General features: G+C 40.8%; 1 protein-coding gene across 1 annotated transcript in view; it reads right to left on the bottom strand.

Annotated features, from left to right (window-relative positions):
* EHD4 (EH domain containing 4) overlaps positions 1-26,934 on the bottom strand; it is a 94,692-nt gene that overhangs the window by 4,905 nt on the left and 62,853 nt on the right. Inside the window, exons 4-5 of the mRNA XM_027870111.1 lie at positions 16,922-17,334; positions 6,062-6,226 (exon numbers count right to left, since the gene is read on the bottom strand). Coding sequence (XP_027725912.1) covers positions 6,062-6,226; positions 16,922-17,334 — 578 coding nt within the window. The remainder of the gene's footprint in view (positions 1-6,061; positions 6,227-16,921; positions 17,335-26,934) is intronic.

Raw genomic sequence — 26,934 nt, 5'->3', positions numbered from 1 at the left:
TGTGTGTGTGTGTGTGTGTGTGTGTGTGTGTGTGTGTGTGTGTGTGTGACCTTGGGCAAGCTGCTTACCCTCCTTGGGCCTCATCCATAAAATGAGGAAGTTGAATAAGATCTGTCCACATCTATGATCCTATGATCCATCAATCAAGCAAGTACCGATTAAGTACCTATTATTTTTGAGGCACTGTGCCAAGTAGTGGGAATACAATGACAAAAATCAAACAGTCTTTGCCCTCAAGTAGCTTGGAGTCTCTTGTGGGAAAACAGCACACACATGTATGTTCAGTCAGTATGCAGTCATTTGTAGGGGTAGGCATTACTAGCTGCAAGGATTGAGAAGGTCCTCATGTAGAAAATGATGCCTGAATTAAGCTTTGAAGTAAACTAGGGATTCTAAGAGGCGTAGATGATAAGGGAGTACCTGACAGGCAGGGCTATGCAAAGACATGGCGTTAAGAGATGTGGCATCATGTGTGAGGAACAGCAAGAAGGCCTTTTGGGCCAGACTATAAAATGCATGGCCGAGATTAGTGACTAATAAGGCTAGAAAGGCAGGGTGGAACCAGACTGGAAAGGGTTTTACATGGCAAATAGAAGAGTTTGTCACTGATCCTTGAGGTAATGGGGAGCCAATGGATTTCCTGAGTGGTGGAGTGATAGTGGTATAGCCTATTTATGCTTTAGGAGAATGATCTCCCTAAGAAGCAAAAGTCAACTTTTTTTTTTCTCAATTTAAACTTCTGTTATTTGTCATTTCCTAATCTAGAGGAAAGATAAGCCTCATATAATAACCATGACCGTTTGTGCTCTCTGGGTAAGATGGGACCATGTGTCTCACCACAACTTTAGGGTAAGAAGACTGATACCCAGGTTAATCTGTGAACTATCAATGCCCTCAGGGCTCTTTGAGCCTCAGTTTCCTTATCTATAAAATGCTAGACCAACCTAGCTCTCTAAAGTTCCTTTCAGTTCTGAAATCCTGAATCCTACATAATACCTAGAGCAGCATTTCTTTTTTTTTAATCATTCTTTAAAAAATCCCTTTCATTTCCAAATATATCCTTACCCCTCCAGTGATCCACTCCTTGTAACAAAGACTAAAAAAGAATATGAAAAAAAAAAAGCATTTGAGCAAAACCAACCAACACATTATGAGGTCTGACAGTATATGCAATTTTCCACACCCATAGTCCTCCAGAAATATATTTCTGCAAAGAAATGAAGGAAGGTATATTTTCAACCCTTTGGGGGAGGGTGGTGGTGGGTTTAAGGAGGCAGGGCAGGGTGCGAAGCAGAGCCTTCCAAACCTCAGGTCCTTAACATCTAGCTCAAAAGGTACAGTTCTGCTGCCCTCTGCTGTTGAAATGTGTACATCTCCTTCTAAGAGACTCAAGGTCCAGTTTGCCGTCATCAGCACAGTGTATTAGTCATTTATTTTCCTGCATTCTGCAGGACTCACACATCCATGCAGTAAAACTAACATAAGTTTGAAAAACAATCCTATTTGCACCTTGCTAATACGGCCACAAAATAAGTCCTTTGTTAGCCTCGGATTTGGAGTCTGAGGAATGGGTTCAAATTTGTGCTTTGGCATTTAGGACTCTGGACAAGTCTTTTGATCTCTCTGTTCCACACTTTCTTCACCTGCAAAATGGTGGGGACTGGACTAGGGGACCTCTAAACCCCCTTCTAGGTCTGAGTCTCTGGTCCTTTGAAAATGTCTTCAAAATAAGTGTTCAGCTCTGTATAATTATAATGACCAAACCTAGGCTCAGAGAAAACATATCCCCTTCCCTTATTTCAGAAGTGGAACCTGTGGGTATGGTACTCAAGAACAACAACAACTACTACTACTACTACATCTACTATATCTACTACTACTACTACTACTACATCTACTACTACTACTACATCTACTATATCTACTACTACTACTTTTTAAACAAGGGGTGGCTTACAGGGTAGGGGAAGAGGGGAGGAATATGTTTGGAAATGAGTATGATATGAAAACAAAAGACATCAATAAAAATATGAGAAAAAAAAACAACAAATGTTCAAATCCTAGATATCATTTCTCTCTCCTCAGCTTGTCTGAAAACTGCTGTGGATCTTGTTATAGAGGAGAGAGAAGTGAGAATCTCATCTTAATAAAAAGGATATACTTAAAAGGCTAAAAAAAATCCCAAAACAAACAACCAAAAAAAAAAAAGCCACCCTGAAACCTATAGCTTACTGGCTATGTTATCCCTGGCAAGTCACTTAACCTTTTATGTGTCTCAGTTTCTTCATCTGTAAAATGAAGGGTTTGGATTCAAGGACCTCTAAGTTTCCTTTTGGTTATAAATCTAGGATCCTATGTTTGATACTGTAAAAATACCACACAAATGTTAAGGTATCATTCTCATGAACATTCTTAGTACAGGAACAGAGGGATATGGACTGCCTCCCCTGTCAGATCTTCTCAGGGCACTTTTCTCCCTCCCTGTCTTTAAGGAGAGGGCAGCTTTCTCCTTGTCTTCAGCAATTACTCTGTTGCTGCCCCTGACTCAGCACGGGGAAGCGCCACAACCTCCCCAAGCCTCTTATGCCCAGTCCGGTTCTAGTAAATAGAACTTTGTTCCAAACAGCTCTAATAAGAAGAATGGTTAAGCTAGCCACAACCATGTGAAAATGCTTCAAATCACTAAGAAGAGAAATACAAACCAAAAGAGCTCTGAGGTTTCATCTCACCCCCATCAAAGTGGCAATGTCAAAAGGTGGAAGTAGCCAGGGTTTCAGGCGGCTAGGTGGCGCCATAGTGCACAGAGTACCAGGCCTGGAGTCAGGGAGACTCATCTTCCTGAGTTCAAATCTGGCCTCAGACACTTGCTAGCTGTGTAACCTTAACCAAGTCACTTAATCTCTGTTTGCCTCAGTTTCCTCATCTGTAAAATGAGCTGGAGAAAGAAATGGCAAACCACTCCAGTATATCTCTACCAAGAAAACCTCAAATGGGGTCATGAAGAGTTGGACATAAGTGAAAACGACTAACAACAAGCCAGGGTTGCAGGGACTGTGAAAAGTCACTGAACAACGAACTTTCACATTCTGTGAGCCAGTGGTCCCACTACTGTCCATACATTACAGGAACAAGAAAGGGCACATATATTCCAAAAAATTCACAGCGACACTTTTTGTAGTGGCAAAAAAACCCAAAACCAAAACCAAACCCTAGAAACAAAGCAAGTACTTATCAGTGGAAGGATGACTGAACAAATTTCAATGTGTGAATATAATAAATACCATGGTGCTATAAGAAAGGATTAATATAAAAATTCCTAGAAACTTGGGAACACTGGTATGGACTGATGCAGAGTGAAGCAAGAGAACAGAATATGATGTGATGACTATGTTATTACACATTGTTTTCAAAAATACTGGAGTGATTTGCCATTTCCTTCTGCAGCTCATTTATAGATAAGGAAACTGAGGCAAAAAGGGTTAAGTGACTTTCCCAGGGTCTCACAGCTAGTAAGTGTCTGAGGCTGGCTTTGAACTCAGGGAGATGATTCTTTCTGACTCTAAGCCTGGTGCTCTATTCACTGCACTACTTAGCTGCCCCCAGGTGATGACTACAGTGGTATAAAAGAAAAGACCCCTAAAATGCAAAATCAGATTAGCTACAACAACATATCTTGTCTCTGCAGAACAGATAATAAAATACACTTCACTCCTCTTGGTAAAAAGGTGTGTGTGTGAGGTATATGTTGGGGGGGACTATGGGTATGAAATGTTGCATACATTGTGAAATACAGTTGTTTTGTCTCTTGGTTTTACCTGCCTTTTTTTGTTATGAGAAAAGATTTGGTTGTGCATATGTAGGTGAGGCATCAATAAAACTCTTTTTTTTAAAGAGCTCTGCTCTAGAGGATTGGTTTAATCAGGTTTCCTGTTTAGTTCAGGCAAATAGTAGAGGCATCAGCAGTGAGGCCTGAGGCAGACAGTCATGGTCTTTTGATCCACAGTTATTTTTGTTTTTGTTTTTTTTGGCGAGGCAATTGAGGTTAAGTGACTTGTCCAGGGTCACACAGCTAGTAAGTGTCAAGTGTCTGAGACCGCATTTGAACTCAGGTCCTCCTGACTCCAGGGCTGGTGCTCTTATCCATGGCACCACCTAGCTGCCCCTTGATCCACAGTTTCATGCTGGGTTTTGAAGGTGCTTAGTTTAAACTGTCAGCCCCATCAACATTTTGTCATGTCATCATTAGGGTGTTGAATATGTCATGACTCTGACACTTACTAGCTCTGTGAGCATAAGGAAGTTGCTTAACCAACCTGAGTCAGTCCCATGGCTAAGCTTCAAATTTCTTCATCTGAAAAATGGCATTATTTGGGCAAAGAGCTCCAGCCTTGGAGGCTGGAGGACTTGAGTTCAAATCCAGCCTCAGACACTTGACACTTACTAGCTGTGTGACCCTGGGCTAGTCACTTAACCCTGTTTGCCTCAGTTTCCTCATATGTAAAATGAGCTGGAGAAGGAAACGGCGAACCACTCTAGTATCTTTGCCAAGAAAACCCCCCAAAGGGGTCATGAAGAGTCAGGCAGGACTGAACAGCAAGAACAATTCAGATGATGGGACTTTTCATATTATAGAAGAATTTCTTTAAGCTCCCAGTAGAAAGAGTGACAGATTTGGAGTCAGAGTATCTGATTTTGAATCCTGGCCCTGCCACCCCCTACCTGGCCCTCACTCACCTCTATAAAACCAGAGGGGTTGAACTAGATGGGGTACCTTCAGCTCTAATCCTCAAATTAGCCACTCTCTGGCCCAAAGATAACAATTTGTTATTATTTATGAGATTATTACCTGGTGCTTGAACAGAGCTGAGATTTGAAGGGAGCTAGGTAAAACCAAGAGGCACAGGTGGGGGGAAGAGTACACTGTTGAATGAAACAACAATAACTGACTCACATAAGGCAACACAGTCCAATGGAGTGGAGAGAGCCTTGTTATCAGAAGACCTGGGTCTGAGTCTCAGCTCTGCCACTTATTAGCCACCACAAATTTGGATTTAGCAAGTTTGTCGTTATTGAGTCATTTCAATCATGTCCAACTCTTCATGATCCCATCTGAGGTTTTCTTGGCAAAGATATTGGAGTGGTTTGCCATTTCCTTCTCATGCTCATTTCACGGATGAGGAAACTGAGGCAAACAGGGTTAAGTGACTTGCCCAGGGTCACAGAGGTAGTAAGCGTCAGAGGTCATATTTGAACTCAAGGCTTCCTGACTCTAAATCTGGTGCTCTACCCACTGCACCACCTAGCTGGTTTAGCCAGTTCCTTAACTCAATTTCCTTTCCTGAAAAATTGGGATGATACTGCTTATGCCATCTAATTTGCAGGGTGATTGTGAAGATCAAACTTAATTATGCTTCATCAAATGTTACATAAACTTTGGCTATTGTTGTGGCTTTTGCATTGAGCTTGGACGCAATACCTAATCCTAGCAGGTCGGTGCTGGCTGGCAGAAGGGCCAGGCTGAATGATCTGCGGCACTATTTGTCATTTAGCCTCTGAGAAGTTTAACAAGCAAGAAGTCACCCGCAGTGTGTGAGTCACGCAGACTGCTACATGATTCAGTTCCTTGAGTTGGAGGTCTGGAAGCCAATTACTAGAATGCAAGAGCATACAATTTTACCAGGACAGTTGTAGAGATACAGCTCCCCATTCTTCACCTTCAAGGGAGGCCAGCAAGGCACCAGCTCAAAGTCAAGACAAGGTGCTTTGACGGAGCCGAAGAGGGGGCCCACCTGCCTTCTCTCATACCTTGGTAGATAGTCACAGCGTGGACAATTCAGAAAGCTCATTGATTTTTGCTGCTTCTACACTGCCTGAAGGAAGGGAAGGTTGGTTTGAATAATCTGGTAGTAGGTTTAAAGAACTGGTAAGTTTTTACCTTATTTGCAAGGACACATAGGGTACTTAACTCATCACGCCTTTTCTTGGCCTTAAACCAATAGATCTCATGCACAGCAAACAGATAGCCACCAGACAAAGATGAGCCCCTTTGCCTCTACAATACCTGCATCAATTTGACCTCAGGAAAGTCGCCTGCTGAAATCTGGTATTCTCGCTGTAGTTGGAGATAGATTTCTGGTAACCTATTGATAAGCTCTCTCTTCTTATTCTCCTTTCCAAATACTGCCGGCATCTCCTTCTTCAGGTAGCTGATGATGTAAGCATGTACCTGAGATGAAAAGATGGAAAAAGAGTTGCATTGAACTTATGATTCTTTTTCATTATTTCTTTCCACAAAGAGAGTGCAAATTATAATTCTTTTTTTGGGGGGGTAGAGCAGAACTTCCCCAGAAAACTTTATACTCCTTGACTCTTGAACCCCTTGACCTGTTGCCCTTTGGGGGCTCATTCTTCTCATTGTTTTTAAAGGCTATTGGGGTTAAGTGACTTGCCCAGGGTCACACAGCCAGTAAGTGTCAAGTGTTTGGTCTGAGGCCGCATTTGAACTCGGGTCCTCCTGACTTCACGGTCAGTGCTCTATCCACTGCGCCACCTAGCTGTCCCTGGGCAGGGTTCATTCTTTCCTAAACCCAAATACTGAATGACTTTGGCTGAGGAAGAAGCATCCTCCCCATCCCTGTTCTCCTTCAGCAGGTACTTTAGTCAGTCTCCTCAGCAGCCAGAGCTATTAAAGGACTCAAAATAGAATGTTGTTGCCATAAATTCCTTGGCACTGTCAAATGGCTCCACATCAGAAAATGATGTGGTTTTATTAGCAGAAACATTAAAGAAGATGTATTATCTACTGTGCTCCTGCAGCCTAAGGGCCATGGGTCCTTTGCATCTGACTCCTATATGAGCTGTTACATCCTATATGGGCTGTTACCTCCTATATGAGCTGTTACCTCCTATATGGGCTGTTACCTCCTATATGAGCTGTTACCTCCTATATGGGCTGCCTCCCCCATTAGAATGTGAGCTCAGAGAGAGTACGGGCAGTTTTGTTTTTCTATTTGTGTCCCTAGCATTTAGCACAGTGATTTGCATGGAGTAAGGATTTAAAATGCTTTTTCATTCATTCATGAGGAAGTACACCATTGTACTACCCATTCAAATATAAAATTTAGCATAAGGCAGGTCCACCAGCCCTGAAACCCATCCAAAGGGTTTATTATTGGACATACCAGCTTTCTCTATTCCTGCTCACATCTTGCTGAATGCCACTGAGGGAAGTTATACAACCACGTTAAGTGGGTCCACTATAAATTTGTTATCCCATCTCACTGATAGATACCAAAACTTTTACTTTTCTTTGATTGGCTCTCTACATCACTTCAATATTGCTGTTCCCATTACTCAATCAACAAGCATTAAAGTTTACTATATACCAGGTATTTTGCTAAGCACTGAAAAAATGATACTTTTTCCGCATTCAAGAAATTTATATTCTTTTGGGTAGATACGTGTACACAAATAAGTAAGTAAAAGGTAATTTTGGAGGGGCAACCACTATCCTTCCTAGGTTTGCAACCTTGGAGTCATCCTTGACTTCAGTTAGGGGAGGACATTCAAGATAGAAGAACAAGAGCAAAGGCACCTAGGGAGGAAAGCACACTGCTCCATTCAGGGAACAGCAAGTAACTCAGTTTGTCTGCCATCTTCAGACTAGTGAAGGGCCGGAAATTTAGGCTGGAGCTAGAGCATGGATGGCCTTGAATGCTGGGCAAGAAGTCCAAAATTTATTCAGCTGGCAAAATGAATTTGTTGAAGGTATTTGAGCAGATTTTTGGTTACGCTAATATTCCTCCTCATGTTTGCTCTGGGGACAAAGAAATCTAAAATAGCAGACGTGAGCTCTATGCCTCCCGAAACACAGGACAAAAAGTAAAACAGGAGATGCACAGAGATGGGTTCAGGGAAAATCCTGTGGGCAGAATACAGGGAAGTGATTGAATTGAGGAATGAGAAAACACTTTTGAACATGAATTATGGAAAGGATGTAAGCCCGGAGAGAAAAGATCTTTTCTGGGACTCATTCTTATGGTCACTAAGCAACATAAAGCTTACCTGTGCTAGAGTCTGAAATAATGGCCAACCAACTATCAAAGTCCTACTGGGGTGGCTAACCTGTACAAAAGCAGTAACCAGACCTTACTTGTAATTACCTCCCTGAATGTAGTTTATACACTGTGACAAAGTAGTAATGTAGCTTTTTTGCACTATAATTACACGGCTGTGTCTGTGCTGACATAGTAGAAGAAGTAACACCCTTCCCTGATACTTCTGCTTTTTTATAAAAATTCCATTGTTAGAGCATATTGAGAAATGTTCCAGGTCAAAGCTGTTTGTATAGTTAGCACCTTGGACTCTGTAAGAAGTAATATACTATACAAGTCAAGCAAGTAACTAAACCAACAGAAGATGACAATAAGGATAGCAATTATAGAGAAAGACAACGACAGTGGCTTATGGGCAGTTCTATTGACGAGAAATGGACTCAGACTATAATCTTGCTGGCACAATGAAAATTAATGAAAGCAGTAAACAGATACATCCTCTGGGCTCATCATTGGCCATGGCCAGTGTGCAGGATGTGTGTACTTCCTTGAGACATTGAGAGCTAAATAAAATCAACAAGTATAAAAACTGTGCTTCTCAAGGGCAGGGATTCTAGCGGTACAAAGGCAGAGGAACAAAGGACAACCAAACAGAGGCATCATAGGCTTTTTAAATTTTTTTGTCACATGGTGAACTTTTGATTGATTGAATGCTGGCTTCATCTCATTCCCCCTCACACGGACTAATGAATGTTATTTTAGCCACTTGACACGTCTCGACACAAAGCACCAACAATGGAAAACCAAATTTAGAAAAAAACAAAACTTGCTGGTACTTGACAACCTCTGTCTATCCTTCCTGTTTTCCTACCGTAAGAGTATACTTTTGGTAGTACTTGCTACAATCTGAATTATTTTTTAAAAAACACTACTGAAAGACATAGTTGAAGATGTTAAAAATGAATCATGAAGTATTATTATTTAAATAATTAAAAAACCAAGAGTCTACTGCATTGAAAGTTGCACGATATAGTGAGGATTAAGGGGGAAAAAATCTTAATCCTAAATTAGAATGCAGGGAAAATGAAGGCATCAAATTTCACTGGGTCCAAGTGACTCTGGATTAGGAGCTGAAAGATGTAGGTTCAAGTCTCAATCCTAGGGGTTGGATTAGATGACTTCTATAGTCACTCAATCTATGATTCAATGCTAAATCTATGATCCAAGGGCGTATAGCAGATGCTTAGTAAATGATAACTGATTGATTTATCAGATGATTCAAATAGAGAGTTATATCTATAATGCAGAAATTGATGCTTATTGAGAGTATTTTAAGCAGTCATTCTGAGCTTTCTTATACTTGTTCCCATACATGATTGTTTGGTTTGGTGATACTCCCTTTTTCCTAAAAATGCTGTCCATCATTTTTTATTTTATTTTTTGCTTTTTGGTGAGGCAATTGGGGTTAAGTGACTCGCCCAGGATCACACAGCTAGAGAGTGTCAAGTGTCTGAGGCTAGATTTGAACTCAGGTCCTCCTGACTCCAAGGCTGGAGCTCTATCCACTGCATCACCTAGCTACTCCCATCATTTTTTAAAATGAAAACAAAATAATATAAGTTTGTTCCAACCTTTTTTTGGGGGGGGCAGATTTTGGCACTCCTTGAGTTACTGAAGACACCCTTAGATATTCCAAAATCAAGTTTAGGAAACTCTTATTTAGAGGGATGGGTTTTCAATGCTTTCTAGGCATGAATAAAGGGGTAGTGGTGTAACTAGAAATTTCTTTGCTGAGGGCAGTGTACATGATTTGGTGGAAGTGGGGAGGTGGTGGAAGAGAAGTCGAAGACTGGGTGGTGCAATGGAGAGAGCACTAGTCCTGGAGTCAGGAGGACCTGAGTTCAGATCTATACTCAGACACTAACTGCATGACCCTGAACAAGTCACTTAACCCCATCTGCCTAAAAATAAAAAAAAAAAAAAAGAAGAAGAATGTGTGCCATATGCCCTGACCTGGTAGAATGGGCAAGCAATGGACCATGGAGCTGGTGACACAACCTGTATATATTTGTAACTCACTTTCAGGTTCTATTATTACCTCCTACTTTTCTAAGTTTCATTGGTCTATGGATTGTAGGCTTGTGAGTGATTCCTAAAGTCCTGTATTTCTCTCCTTGATAATCCCAGTAACTACTAGCATAGGATGGGCCAGATGTGGTCCCTACCATTAAGCGTGCTCCTAAGTGACAAGGTAAATGGTATAGATAGAAACATAGACATTTAGAACTGGAGAAGACTTCAGAGATCATCTAGCCTAACTGCTTCATTTTACATATGAAGAAACTGAGGCCCTGCAAGAAGGCAGATAGGGAAAATAAGCATTTATTAAACACTTACTGTATGCTAGGAAATGGAGAAGTTAATTTATTTAAGGCTATACAGATAGTGGTGGAGCCTGAAGTGACATTTAAATGGGTCACTACTACATCTTAAAGGACCAATTCATTCTGTAGGTAAGACTCTAAATTCCCAGTGAAGCTAGTGAAAATTTGGAACCCCAAATAAATTTATGGCCAGTGGGACAATAGCCTGGGAATGACCAAGTTCCAGTTCTAGTTCTGACCATCAGTGACTCAAAGGGTGACTTTTGGCATTGAACTTCTTCCTATATTCATTTCCCCCTTAGTAAAAAAAAAATACCAATGCAAAGAGAAAATAATAAAGAATAAATAAGGGTATATTATTGGATATTATGATCTCCTTATTAGAAAGGCACTGCCTGCATTCAAGCATTTCAGTTATCATTTGTAATCATCTGCAAAGCTGCCTAACTCACAGACTTATAAGGACCAAATGAGATAATATATGTGAAAGTCCTTTGCAAATGTAAATTATTATCATAGTTGAACCCCAATCACTAGCTGATTCTAAAACTTCAATTCAGCTATTAAGTTTCAAATATCCCCCAGAGGGACTGCAAGGCATAGCGGATACCGTGTGGACTCTGAGTAAGGAAGACCAGGATTAGAATCCTATCTCAGGCAGTTATTAGCGGTGTGACCCTAAGCATGTCGCTTAAAATCTACAAGCCTTACTTTCTCTATCTGCAAAATGGGGACAATGATAGCACCTACTTCACAGAATTGTTGTGAGGTTCACATGAGACAACGTTAAATGCTTTGCAAACCTCAAAGTATTCTAGAAATTGTTGTTGTTGGGTTGGTTTTTAGTCGTATTCGACTCTTCATGACCCCATTTGGGGTTTTCTTGGCAAAGATACTAGAGTGGTTTGCCATTTCCTTCTCCAGTTCATTTTATAGATGAGGAAACTGAGGCAAACAGGGTTAAGTGACTTGCCCAGGGTCACACAGCTAGCAAGTGTCTGACACCGAATTTGAACTCAGATCTTCTTGACTCCAGGTCTGATGCTCTATCTACTTCACCATGTAGCTGCCTAACTCCATACATGTTAGCTATTAAACGTCTCTTACAACAAACCTACTACAAAGGAACAATATCAGGTGAAATGAACTTCAACACCTCTCCGTGTTCCTTTATATCTCCTGGTTCAGCGTTATATTAGGCACCATCACAACCAAATGGCAAACGACAAAAAGAGGGAGTTGATCAACAACCATTTGTTAAGGGCCTACTTGTGTCCTAGGATGGAGCAGCCAGGTGGCATCATAGTGCACAAAGTGCCAGGCCTGGAACCAGGAAGATTCACATTCCTGAGTTCAAATCCAGCCCAGACACTTCCTAGCTGTGTGACCCTGGGCAAGTCACTTAACCCTCTTTGTCTCAGTTTACCTCATCTGTCAAATGAGCTGGAGAAGGAAAAGGCAAACCACTCCAGTATCTTCGCCAAGAAAACCCCAGATGGGGTCCTGGAGAGTTGGACACGACTAAAACGACTGAACAAATGTCCCAGGAACTATGCTAGGCACCAGGGATACAAAGACAAAAAAAGAAACAGTCCCTGCCCTCAGGGAGCTTAAATTCTATCAGATGACAGGCCTGGATACTCAAACTGGATAATCAAGAGCTGGACCCAAAATGGGCAAGTCACACAAATCAATAACATTGACTTCAAAGGCACATTATTATATAGATGATTACGTTCCTAGAAATTAGAAAAGCATGAATTCAATGTGTTGTCAATAATGAGTAGGGTAGGCCCCAAAGTAAGGAGGTTCAGTGGAAAAAAACCAAACTTGGCATATTTTGGTCCCTTGATACTTATTCAAGGGTGGACCTTGAAATATCTCTTGATTGGTCATCATTGTGTGAGAGGGTATGACCTCGGAAGCAGGCACATCCTTAGGGCAAAGGGAACGACTTTGTTAGGAAGATTCAGGCAGGCAGCAATTAGTCGTATCTTTTGTGGGAGGGCATTTATCTTGGCACTGGTTGACTTCCCTTGCAGTGCCCGGATTCCTGAGCTGCTTGCCTTTTGTGGGCATCAAACTCACAAAACTCAGCCCAGGGGAGCAGACACAGAACGCTCCTTAGGACACAGAGAAGCCGGAGCAAGATACAGGGAATCAACACGAGTGAATGCTCAGTCCTGTGTCAGCGACCCCTTCCAGCTCTCATTCTCATACGTGCCGTGTTGTTCATGCTGCAACTGCAGATGATTACGGATGGTTTTTTAAACCGGCTACTACTAACTTCCTTCTAGTTCTTTATTTAAATACATTAATTACACATTCACGTGGGGAAGACCCTGAATGAGGTTATCTGCCACTTCATGGCCCAAGCTTGAGTAGGATCCATCTAGCCATCTGAAAACTGCCTCTCTGCAAATACATTAGTTTCCATCCACATGGTCCCTAGCATATGTACGTGTACACGTACATGTATACACATGTACTCGCACACACATACGTGCATATTTTCATCAACATATTTATATTATTTGTCCACGTTTTTAAAAAATCCCACAAAGAAGCAGACATTATAGCTGGGAGAATAGCACAAACTGTGTGCGAAAGGTTCATGTGGTTTCCCAAAATGTCTAACTTAAAACCAGGAAGTAACCACCACAACTGAATGAGTCTGGCTTAATGCCAGATGTATACTTCCATGTATTAATAAAATGGAAAGACCTTGAAGACGAAGCCTAATTCTATAAAATTCCTAAAATAGCCAACGCATCTTTTTCTTATTTCTTTTCAGCTTTTCCTTCCTCACATGTTGACTCATTCTCGCTGTGCATAAACCCATAAACAATGGGGTTGGAACCTTTCCTATTCTATTGAAAGGTGTTAAAAAAAAAAAGGTACGGGGTCAAACTATGAACACAGCTCACCCTCTGCAGCTTATGCCTCATTTCCGTGCCAAAATATTATTCATGACTAATTAGTAAGTTCCTGTAATTAGTCTGATTTTGATTAGTAGAATTCAAGAGAAATTTACTAAGAATTCATTATACACACACTGCCATTGCCATCCTTTCCCAGAACAACTTTAAACTGTCTTTGAAAGACTAAAACCAGTAAATATGAATGTCTATGGATAAAGTTGTCACCTTTAAGTGACCTGTCTCATTTGTGCATGAGTTCTGGAAAGAAGCAAGTGGCCTTCTCAAGTCAGAGAAAGAGCTAGTTGGGAATGCAAAATGTCCTTGGGGAATGTTACAGTGGAAAAAACACCAGATTTTGAGTCAGGGGAGCCCAGTTTTAATCCTGATTCTGCTACTTATTAGCTGTGTGGTCTTGGACAAATCATTCTATCTCTCTGGGCCTCAGTTTCTCCATCTGTAAAACGAGAGGACTGGTCACTAGATGATCCTTCTCAGTTATAAAAATCTATGACTCTATCATTCCTTTGGGGTTCCCAAATAGACACTACTAAGGGGTTTTCCTTTATTTTGAAACAGTTTTAAGGAAAGATGTCAACAAAACACAAGCAATTCAGCAAATATCATATATATTTTGGTAAAATCACATTCATTCATATCATAAGGCTATCTCCAAATTTCCGTGGTTTTGATTTAATAACAGGATGTGTGAAAACCCTTGTTTTATCCTTTTCCAGAACAACTTTAAACTAGATCTTCAAAAGAGTAAAACTGGTAATCGTGAATGACAAGACAGACAAGACACATGGCCTAGCAGAGAGAGCACCGGCTTCGGATTCGAGTCTTGCTCGGACATTTAACTAGCCAGGATCATGGGACAAGCTCTTTAATCCTCATAACTCTCTATAGCTTCAAAAAATTTCTGTGATGAAAGTGCTTTATGAAACACAGAGAAATGAGAATTAGTATGACTGTGACTTATTTCTGGATGTGTGATGAATCCTGGCTGATTATGAGGCCATTTGCTTCAGTTACTGACCTGTCACCATAATGAACAGCTGTGTACTCTATTTCAGACCCTGGAACTCTCACTCTCTGAAAATTGTCCTCTGTGCTGTCCCCCGCTTCTTTAAATATACTTTATTGAAACAGTTTGTATTCTGAAGGAATAAAGAATTTTATGGGATACATGGAATGCATGATTAATATAAAAAGCATGGAATTAACTAGAGTGCTATCTCAGAGGCTTTATCTATAGAGCATGTACATGTACATGTTTGGAAAAGGCTTCTGAATATTTCAAAGTGCACATGTGAAACAGAGGAATTGAGTCAGGAAGGACACAGAGACTGACCTACCAAAAAAAAAATAGAGGCAAGTTTCTATAAAACATAAATAATCTAAGGAGGATAATTCAGGTGGTTTATACATTTAAGCAAAGGAAAGCTTCCCCAGCTAGAATATCATATTACAGGTAACATATGTGTAAAGGGAGCATAAGTGGTGTGGTGGAATGCACATTAGATTTGGCATCCAAGGATCTGAATTAAAAATTCCAACTCTGACATTTAAAGCTTACATGAACTTGGGGCAAATCCCTCATCCTCTCCAGCCTCAGTTCCCTCATTTGTAAAATAATAGAGTTGGACTAGATGATGCTGAAATTCCTTTCCAATTGTAACCTATGATCTTCTGTCACAGGTCATGTTCAAAAGGTTGTATAATTCAGTTCAGACCCTTGCTTCTTATACACTTCTCTATAAAGAAAAGAACCTTTTTGTGACCCTCGCTACTGCCCACTCTTCTCCCTCCCCTCTGACTATACCATCATCTGCCTAGTCATTTTGGTACTTCACTCTTTATGTGTGGTACAAATGTTTTTACGTCACATAACAAAACATACTAGACTCTGTCCTTTAGGAAAAGAAACATAAACTTTCCTCTTATAAACGTCCGGGTCTTTTTCAGGAAGGCTGATCCTCCCTCTAGCAACACAAAGGTCTTCTGTATTTATGGTGCGAGAATACACAAGTTTGTAGCAGAGACTGGTCCCTTTGGTAGGTTCTCCCACCAAGCTCTCTGTACCAGCTCAGGCTTAACATCTCAGGAAAGGTACCTAAAATTTAGTCACTTAGACCTTGGGGAACAGCATGGTACAAATGGAAGAGGGATGGATTTAGAGTGAAGAATCTTATCAAATCTATAAGAATACAAGTCATTCCCCAATCAACAAATAGTCAAAGGATATGAATAGGCAGTTTTCCAATGAAGAAATCAAAACAATTTATAGTCATATAAAATGCTCTAAATCGTTATTGATTAGAGAAATGCAGATTCAATAGTTGTACAATAGCTAAAAGATATGGGTGGAATGTATGTCTTTTAGGCAGAAGTTGATAAATGCATAGATGGGGCAGAGGAACCAAGAGAGTTATTTTTATTGGCAAAAGAAAGATGTGGTTATGAAAGCCTGATGGCATTAATACAAAGTCAGTCTGGATTAGAAATAAAAATCTTGGAGTTTGTGGTATTCCTTGGGGGCTGAGGGGAAAGGACACGGTATCCAAAGGAAAGTGATGTCCAGATACAGAATGGTGACTGGCTGGGCATCTGAGGTCAGCAGAAGATCCTGCTATGAAGTGGGTAAAGGAGGGGAAAGTGACTCACTGTTTCCAGAACACAATAAGTGATAGGCAATAGCATTCTCTTCCTAACAAAAACACTGATGATCTGGCTTTAGAGGAAGGAAAGATTAACTCCATTTTCCCCATCACTTGGTACCCAAAGTGACTGGAACAACGAGAAGAACAATGGATCAGGAGTCAGAAGATCTGGGTTATAGCCATAGCACCGTCAGTGTACTAAGCTGTGTGATCTTAGGCACGGTACTTAACCTCTCAGTTTTCTTTTCTATGAAATAATTAGATTAGGTGATTTCTAAGATCTCTTTGAGTTTTAAAGTTTTATGATGCTAGAGAGAAAAATGCTTGAGTAGGGCAAGTCATGTAACCTGTCTGAGACACATCTGTTATATGAAGGGGTTAAGTTATACCTTCGAGGACCCTTCCAACTCTAAAATTCTGCCCAAAGTACTTTTTCCATATTTCTTCTCTTGCAAGGGTCATTTTTCTCTCCCTCTACAGAATATCTTTAAATTTATTTTTCTTAGGTGGTCTCAGTGGAAAAGCCTTGACCTATGTATGTCCAGAATGTCTTGAAACAGTCCTAAGCTTGTAAGATGTAATAATTTCCAGCAAAGGTCATGGTCTGTTTGACTATTTCCCCCTAAATCTTCACCCTATGAGCCAGTATTCTTTGATCATAATTATATGGTGACCATCCCAGTATTCTTTCCCTGGCAGCACAGCCACAGCAACTACCAAAGGGACCCACTTTAGCACAACTACAGGATCCTCCAGATCTCAAGTGGTCATCAGGATTTTGTTGAAAACCTCTAAGATTTCTCATCTTCCCTGCGGGAGAGAGCCCTCCTGTTTTGGAGAAGGGAGAATGGAAACAATTCAGAGGAGAAAAGGCTAATTTCAAAGGCTATCCTTTGGGTTACCTTGGCCAGCCTCGCTCTCTTGATGAGGTCATTGAGTTTGCGCACAGCTGCCTTCTGAGGAAGGCTTTGGATATCTCTGAAGAGGTCCTGGGCTTCTGCCTCAAAGAGTCTTCGGTTGTCGGTATTCTGAAGGGGCTGAGCCCAGAAGGAGCCAATATAGACTCGAAGCACTTCTGGAGTGTTGATCACCTTTCCCAGAGACCACATGAGCGCACCATAGACTCTCATAAGCTGTTGAGTATCCACCTGGTCAGCCTTGTTCAACACAACACGGATCTTGTCATCCTGGCCCCGGAAGGCTTTGATGGCTTCGGAGAATTCATCAGAGATATCAAGTTTGTGAGCATCGAAGAGAAGGATGATTCTGTCAACCCGCTCAGCAAACCACTGGAGGACCTGGCAGAAGTCATAACCTTTAAAAAAAAAAAAAAAAGAAAAGAAATGTGAGGAAAAACATGTCAGAGTGGAGTCCTGAAGAACACTTACTTTTTTTTTTTTTTTTTAAACCAGAGTGGCTTAAGCATAAACCTAATGGAATGCCTGAATTTTCTTCCCAAAGACATTTTTTTCACTTTAGCCTCTGACAAGGGAATAGGACAAGTCCACTCTCAAAAGGAGGAGGCAATGTCTTACACTGCCTCAGAACCATTTGAAAGTGAGCTGACCTAGCATGGGCCCACTGGAACTGTAAAGCTCTTGCTGAATAATCTGGGAGATCTTACACACGAAGACATTTGGATTAAAGAGACTTATTTGATCTAGAGTTTTTAAAAATGATTTTTTTTAAAAAATGTAGGTTTTGCCAAATGACAGACCATGAGTCAAATGTTCTCAGCACTATCAATGTCTTGGTTCTCTGAAAGACTCACCAGGCACAGGTTCTGAGTCAAATGACAAAGCAGTAGGATGTGAACTGGCAACCATGAGAGAAGGAAATGACACCAAAGAGAAAACAAGGCAACAAGTACTGGAGACATGAGCAAGAGATTTCTCATCTGTGCTATGCTGTGATCAGTAATTGTAACAAAAAGAAAAACTTGTTCTTTTGATCATTTGAGTTTATATAGTTTTAAGAAGGCAGAAAATTATCCTCTTGATGTCCAAGGCTCTTGATACATTGTCTTCTCGAATTATGCCTCAGAATTTGCCTGTGAAATGCTGTCCTTAGCCTTCCAAATTTTGTAAAATCTCAATTTGCATTTGCCCTAACAACACACACCAATCTCTCCCTCGTCCCCTGCCCCACTCCCAATCTCTTCCTACCTCTTTCTACCATTCCCTAAATCACTAAATGTCAATATCAGACTATAGTGTCTCTTCCCACCCCAGAGTTACCTTGCATTTACTTAATATTTTATAGATACTTAATGTGAACATATTCTCCATCCCCCCCTCCCCCCAAACAGAATGCAAACTTCTTGATGGTAGGGACTATTTCCTTTTTCTGTCTGTGTATCCTCAGGGTTTAGCACATAGCAGTCACTTAATAAATTTTTGAAGCACCAATTCTTTCTTATGAGAACCCAAGATATATATAAAATACAAAGAAAACAGAAACTACAATCCCTTTCTTTTATGTCTGATTAGCGTTTGAATCACAGAATATTTGAGCTGGAAGGAGTCTTCAAGATCATCTAGTCTAATAACTCCATAATTTTACGAAGAGACTCAAGTTACCCAGCAGAGCCCAAACTAGAATCCTGATGTCCTGACTTCCAGGCCTACCATTCCCCCCCCCCCTTTTCTGTAAGACCTTCCTTAGTCTACGTGGATCTTATAGAGGCTTTTTAACACGAGGGCCAAGTTCATTTTCATAGCTAACTGCTCCCAATTTAGAATTGAGAAAAACTTAAGAGTTAAAGAAGGGGGCCACATGGTGGTATACCAGGACTTTAACTCGAGATTTAAATTCCTGGTTTTAAATTTAGTAGACTAGAACTCTCTAGTTAACAGCAAGTACCACTGTCATTTGAGTACCAGGCAGCACCAGTTCCTAAGATGTTTTATCCTTAGATAATGAATGACTGAGCAGTTGTTTGCACTCCAAGATGACACACCAGACCCTCACTGAGTAAGACACATAGACTGGAATTCTATTTCCAATAGTTGTGACAGATTTGCACAGATGGATTTCTTTTACCTGGTTTCCATAATGACAAATAAGGCACAATTAGAGAAAATTGTTACCTATCCCTTGGAAGACAGTTTAAAACCTCAAGACATTTGGAAGGTGGCTGCTTTAAGCTGCAGTACTCTCTATAACCTTAGCAGAGAGCAGACTAATTTTCTAGAAACCTTGAAACCTTGGCCTCATTAGTATGGTGAACAAGCCAGACACAAATGTTCAGATAATAGCTAATCAAAAACATAAAGACTGCACTGTAGAAAATATTCACATTTTAAAACCAGATTCATATCCTCAAACCAGTCTCCTCCTTTGTAAAATGAGGAGGTTAGATTTTTAAGGTTCATCTGAGATCTAATTCTAAGAGTCTAAGTTCAGGCACTCCCTAGCTTCTTAAAGTCAATCAATTAACAAGTACTTATAAAGCACCTATTACCAGTATTTCCAGTAAGGGCTAGGAGCTGGGGATACAAGTATAAAGAATGAAACAATTTCTACTTGCAAGATCTTAACAGGGGCCATCACAAGCATGTATAAAATATATGCAGTGTAACATAAAGTTAATAAATACAAATACATACAAAGTTGTTCAATACAAGGCAGTTTGGTAGGGAGGACCCTAGTGGTGAAGGGCATCAGGAAGGGCTTCATGCAGAAGATGATGCTTCAGTTGCATCTTAAAGGAAGACAGGGATTTCATGAAGCTGAAGAAAGAAGGGAGTGCATTCCAAGGCAAAGGTATGGAGACTAATAATAATAGTTAACATTTATATAGCACTCACTGTGTGCTAGGCATTGTGCTAAGTGTTTTACAATTATTAGCTCATTTGATCCTTACAACCTTGCCAAGTAGGTGCTATTATTACCCGAATTTTGCAGTTGAGGAAACCGAAGCAGACAGAGGTTAAATGACTTGCCCAGGGTCACAGATAAGTAAGTGTATGAGGCTAGATATGAACTCAGTCTTCTTGACTGAAGGTCCAATGTGCCATCCATTTCACCACCTAGCTGTATCATGTGTGAGGGACAGAAAGAAGGCCAATTGGGATGGATCTCTGAGCAATGGAGAAAGAGTAATGTCTAATGAGACTGGAAAGGGTGGTTGGGTCAAGTAGTGAAGTTCTAAAAACAAAATGGCGTAATTTACATTTTATTTCTGAGGCAACATGAAGTTACTGAAATTGACTGAGCAGAAGAGTCACATGGTCAAATCTCTGCTTTGGAAATATGTCTTTGACAGCAAAGTGTAGAATGGAGAGACTAATTAGGAGGTTGATGTAATGATTTAGGCAAGAGGTGATGAAGGTTTTTATACAGCAGTAGCCATGTGAGTGGAAAGAAGATGTGAAATGCAGAGAATGTGTGAAGGTAGAAACTATGAGGTTTGCAACTGATTGGATATGTAGGTGAGGGAGAGTAAAGAGTCAAGGTTACCATCATAGTTATAAACCTGAGAGACTGGAATTAATGGCTGTGACAGAACTGAAAGTTTGAAAGAAGGGAAGTTTGGGGAAAGAGAGGACAGGGGAGGGTGCTCTGTATATTATCCCATTTTAGCCTTACAGAAAAACCCTATGAGGCGGGTTAGAGGTGAAATCTGCACCCAGGTTTTAGTGACTGCAGGCCCAGCCCTCTATCCACTACACCACGCCTCAGGACAACTGACGACCCCCAGCAGGTGCCATATTCATGATTCTACCAGTTTCCTTTCTTGTGTGGATGGAGGAATGAATTTCCTCATACAAACAACATTATAAATGGTTAGATTCCTATGAATACCACAGTTGAGTCCCATTATTAAAGGTTGTACAGGTTTTATGGGCTGGGCTGGGAACTTGAAAGCTGCTTAAGACACTTTCTACATGTGGTCCAAAGAACTGATTGATAAATTTTTGGAACACAACTTGTTTGTGTGGCTCTATCTCTTCTTAGAGTTTAATGCATTAATTCAAATACAATTTCAAATTCATTTTTGTTGTGCATCCCATGGGTCCTTGGGACTCTGTTAAAGTGACATAGTTCTATAAAACTTAGTCTCGCTAAGCCTATTTTAAGACACGCATCTCCACAAATGAATCAAAAAGTAGGGAAGTAAAAATGCATTCATGCACTTGGACCTATAGTGATTAATAAAGCTGTAAGTGGGGTCAGTTTCTCTATTGACAGTCACATTTAGTTGAAGTGAGTACCCTTCCACCTTGGCTGAGGCCAGGGTTATGAACTCTTCACAACCACTACAGTCTAAATCTGACTATTTTTAGAGGTCTTATGAGCAGACCCTTTGCTAAGTATCCTACATTCTGACCTCTATGATGATGTTCCCCTCATAAGGGCCTGGGAATGAGCTCCCAGTACTCACAAGTTGTGGAAATTGGTTTGGTGGGAGCTAAACTAGGGGCTAATGCCAGGTACTCTCTACATGGGGGTCTAGTGGCCAACTGGATGAGAGATGGGAGAAATCCCAGTTGTACTAAAAAAAACTAGGATGTGGTGCTTGCTATTTGGGGCTAGTGAAACTTTCGCACAATTTTAAATGACTAAATTAGGGTAGATTTCAATTCTGTAAAGAGTGCAAATCAAACTTTAATCAGCCTAGGGGCAAAATAAGGATAAAAACCACTGATTTATTGCACTTAGTGTTTGTAAATAGCATACAGTATGTAAATACCATATAGTCCATGTTCTAGAGACCCAGAAACTTTGTACCAAGACACAAACACTATATCCTGGGGACCAGGGAAGGAGAGGATATGCTACTTAGGAGTTTGGATCTTGGCACACAAATATTCTGAGAACTGAGGGTGGATGCAGGAAGGAAGGGGCTCGTCCACCCAACCCATGCTTCCTGCCACAATCTCCTATATTGTGGACTTAAATCTTGGACTCGGGAGAGAAAGACACTATCGGGAAATGGGATCTGGTTACTTGGCACAGGTAAACATAGGGTGGAGACCTACGCAAGCAAAGCTGATGGACTATTTCTAACCAAACAATTAATTTAAGATGGGCTATTCTGTCAAACAGGCCTCATCAAACTAATTTACAAAAACAAAGCACGACAGAAAAGTTATGTTTAAATTTCTTCCCAGAGCCAAGTTTCCAATTCCATTTGTTTAAAATAAGAGCTGGCTTAACAATTGACTGATAGTCACACGAGCCAGGACACTAAAATGCCAGACCCAATCCTCAGCTTCCCCCAACCCACCACTCCATTTTCATCTGCTCTGAGTAATACTTCACATGATTTAATGACTTCAGCCCTAGACTAAGTAGTAAGCTTAAGCCTATCTTTGGTGAGCCCGAGGTTGGCCAGAAAGCTGGGAGAGAGAGAGCTCAGCAGAGACAGGAATAGCCCAGGCAGGAGATAACGGCAGCCTCAGAGAGAGCAGGGATTGACATTTGCCTCTGGTGAGATTACCAAAGTATTGCACCAGAGTCTATTTTAAGTTTTTATAATTGGTGTCCAATAGATCTGAACTGCTAACACCTTTGTCCTAATCAGGTCACCATAGTAATTGGCTCAGAGATGGTAGAGAGGGGTTGAAAACCATAGGCTCATTTAAGATAGGGGAGAGGGTAAGGCAGGGAAGAAGCAGACAAAGGTAATCAGACCTGATGCTTTTACCTCTTGATGTTACCTCTCAAGCAGATTTTAAGGTTTTTAGGTTTAAGGACACCTGGAATAAACATTTTACATTATAGTAGAATTGTGTGGGTCTAGCCATTCTTTCACTTGTTCTCCCTAGAGACCAAGAGCACAAATCTACTGCTATTATGAGCCAGATTAGAGAAAAGAGTCATATATGGCATATGGTTTAATTTTATTATTATTATTTTTTTTATTTTTAGGCAATTGGGGTTAAGTGACTTGCCCAGGGTCACACAGTTAGTAAGTGTCAAGTGTTTAGTCTGAGGCGGTATTTGAACTCAGGTCCACCTGACTCTAGGGCCGGTGCTCTATCCACTGCACCACCTAGCTGCCCCATATGGTTTAATTTTAGAACCTTGAGCAAAAATGTCAGAAAGCAGTTCTTACCTTTTGTTAATTTCTAAGTAATTAGATCTCTGTTCCTTTAAGTATCTTTAAATGTTTGGAAGGAAGTCAATGGGAATAGAAGACCTGTCTTATGAACTCCTAGGCAAAGTTTTGCCACCTCTCTGCCCCAAGCTTAGCCAAGTGGCTGATGATGTCCTGCCTAGAAAGGTGAAAGAAGAGAGCCGCTGGGGGAGGGGGGGCAAAGGAAAATACACAAATACACACACACACACACACACACACACACACACACACACACACACACACCCAAGACACAAGAAAGCCAGAAGACACAGTGAAAAGAGAGAATGGGGGCACTGGGGAAGAGGATCATGGCAAATGGGTTCTTCTTGACCTTGTAAATTATCACAACTAACTTCTGTGTGGTTGGAGCTGATGAAGAGTAGCTAGGATGAGTTGGCCCAGAATGGTAGAGTTGAAGAAACTGTAGGACGACAAGCATGGTGGATTCAAGTCATAGCTTTGACACTTAACTACTTGTGTTACCTTGAACAACTCACTTTCCTTTTCTGGGCTTCAGGTTCCTCATCCGGGAAGGACCAAATGATCTCTAACATTCCTTCCAGCTCTAACATTCTGAAATGCTTTGGGAACCCCAGAATTGGAAGAGAACCCAGAGACTATAGGGCACAACCCATACCTGAACACGACATACTGAAAAACAACACATATTGAATCCTCATTGTATGTATGACACATCCACCAAGTGCTCATCCTACCTTTTCCTGAAAATTTCTGGTGAAGGGAAACTTACTGTCCATTCCCCCCTTCCCCACCAGGGACAGCCCATTCCACTTTTGGACAGCACTAATGATTGCAAATTTTTCCTTATATCAAGCCTAAATTTGCCTTTTTATAGCTTTTCATGCTTCCTAGACTCAGAGTACAAGAGCAGGGACAAAGATGAGGAGAATCCAGGATGAGTCCCTCCAGTTTGGTTGGGAGAACAGCTACTAAAAATGCCCAAAATCTAAAATGCAATAAAGGGATAAAGTTAAGACAAGATTATTGGAGTAGGGCCCAATGGGATACATATTGAATTCTGAGGGAAGTGAAGTGGCTATTTAGTTAGAAGAAAAAATTTGAAGTCCATCTGAGGCCCCAAAAGAAAAGAACTTTGTTCCCTCATAGACCAAAGAGGGAGCTAATGAAAATAGAATCAGCTTGGGCTAGACTAGAATGTCAAGAAAGAAGAACTAACCAGAAAGACCCCAGGGGTCAGGGCTGAGAGGAAGAATTCACCAGAATCACAGGGCTTAGGTTTTGCTACTTCCTTCTTGTGTCACCTTTGGCAAGTCAGCCTCTCTAGGCTTCAGTTTCTTCATTTGCAAAATGAAGAGATTGGGGGGGGGGTGAGGTTTGCACTAGATAGCTACTGAGGTAACATCCCCCTCTGAAATTCGGTGACTAGATGGTCTCTAAGGCTCTTTCTAGTTCTAAATCTCTGACCCCTTCCCATCCTGGTGCTCCCTGAAACACCACAGGACCCAAGGTTCCTGCCCTGTAGCTCCAAACTGTGAGAAGCCCCGCGCTGAGCATCAGGTGGCCAGACTTCTGCTATAGATTCATCAACTTTCCTTGTTCTGCCCCCAATCCTCTGACTCTCATGCTCTCTCACTCTGCTGGAGTTCTAGATCTGACAGACCTATTTTTTATCAGATGGGCATGTCCATCAGACTCTCCAGGTTACCCGGGGCAGGTATCCTCCTAAATGGCCTTGGGGGCATCTTACTCAAAGCCCATCTGAAAGATTTCCAAGACCTCTTCTCATCCCCAAATGGCTTGATTCCATTTGGTCCCAGAAGGCAGAACTAGGGAGCAATGGAAGATAAAGACTTAAGCTTTATATAAGTAAAGACTTCTTAACATTTAGAGCAATCCAAAAGAAATGCCAAGGGGACAGCTAAGTGGCACAGTGGATAGAGCTCTAGCCTTGGAGTCAGGAGGACCTGAGTTCAAATCTGGCCTCAGACACTTGACACTTACTAGCTGTGTGACCCTAGGCAAGTCACTCAACCCCGACTGCCTCACCAAAACAAAAAACAAAAACAAGAGATGCCCAGGGAGGTAGCGAGTTTCTCTCACAGATTTTTCCACAAAGACTTCTTGGCCACTTATTTGGTATATCGTGGAGGGTATTCTTGTTCAAGTTGGACAGCTCCCTTCTGGCTTTGATCCTGACATAACTAGGTTCAGAAATGATTCTTGGGCAGGGGGTAAACTACATTTTTTAGAAGTTTTATTTTTATCTAATGGTTCTTTCCCAAATCCTCAAATTAGAAGATTGAGATATATTTTTAGAAGGTGTGAGTTCTTAGGAAAAGGAGTATCTAATTGTTTCTGGTATTAAAACTTGCAAAATAGACAAGTTAGCACTGAAGTTGCATAAAATCTCTACTACAAGGCCAAAGTAGCCTCTACATTGAATTGGGAGCTGAAATCCTTTATATTTAAAATTAGGAAAGGAGGGAAAATTAAAACACTAGTGCACTGTTGGTGAAATTGTATACTGATTCAACCATTCTGGAGAGCAATTTGGAACTATGCCTAAAGGGTTATAAAACTGTGCATACCTTTTGACCTAGCAATACCACTACTAAGTTTGTATCCCAAAGAGATTAAAAACAAACAAACAAAAAGGAAAAGGACCCATGTGCATAAAAAATATTTGTAAGCAGTTCTTTTAGTGGTGACAAAGAATTGGAAATTGAGGGGATGTCCATCAATTGGGAAATGGCTGAACAAGTTACTGTACCTGATTGTGACAGAATACTATTGTGCCAGAAGAAATAGTGAGAAGGATGCTCTCAGAAAAACCTGGAAAGACTTAAATGAACTGATGTGAAGTGAAATGAGCAGAACCAGGAGAACACTGTATACAGTAACAGCAATACTGTATGATTATCTACTGTGAATAAATTAGCTATTCTCAGTAATACAATGATCCAAGACAATTCTGAAGGACTTATGATGAAAGGTGCTGTCCATCTCCAGAGGAAGAACTGGTGGAACCTGAATGCAGATGGAAATTACTTTTTCTTTACTTTTCTTAGGCTTTTTTAAAGTCTGTTTTCTTTCATAGTATGACTTACCTGGAAATTTACACATATATAACCTATGACAAATTGCTTGCCTTCTCAATGAGGGAAGTGGGGGGGGAGAGAATTTGGAACTCAAAATCTGAAAAAAGAAATGTTAAAACTGTTTTTACACGTAATTGGAAAAAAATTAAATTAAAATAAGCCAAGGGATAAGTGGGCCTTTCTGAAAAGACAGTTAAGTTTTATGCCACTGGATTAACATTTTAATTGTGGAGGTATTCAATAATATTGCCAATAATTCTCCTTTTCAGCTAAGAAAGCTTAAAGAGAGTCTGGGTTCCTAACTCCACTTATGCAGGGGTTGTTGCATTCATCCCCATAAGGGTCACCCCTCAAGAAAACCCTGAGAGAATTACTCTGAACAGTTTTGAAGAAATCCTCACTTTTTCAAGGCATTATATGAGGAACCCACTCATACCTGTCAGCATGCTCCAGCCCTGATTCTCCCATCTAGCCACACTGATGCCAGTGCTCACAAATTATGTGCCTTTGAAATCAAGCAGAACAGATTTTCTTCTCTTCCTCTTCTCTTACATTCCTCTCTCCTCCACCACCTTCTCACCTTCCTCTTTACCATGAGCTGAATCTTCTTCCATGGCATAATGGATAGAGTCAAGAAGACTTTAGTACAAATCTGGCCTCAGATACTTACTAGTCATATGACCTTGGGCAAGTCACTAAACCTCAGTGAGCCTCAGTTTCCTTATTTATAAAATGAGGATAATAATAG

Source organism: Vombatus ursinus, unplaced genomic scaffold (genome assembly GCF_900497805.2).
Source record: "Vombatus ursinus unplaced genomic scaffold, bare-nosed wombat genome assembly UNPS02014794.1, whole genome shotgun sequence".
Lineage (NCBI taxonomy): Eukaryota > Metazoa > Chordata > Mammalia > Diprotodontia > Vombatidae > Vombatus > Vombatus ursinus.
Note: the sequence above shows the minus strand (reverse complement) of the source record. Positions and strands in the feature narration are given on the sequence as shown.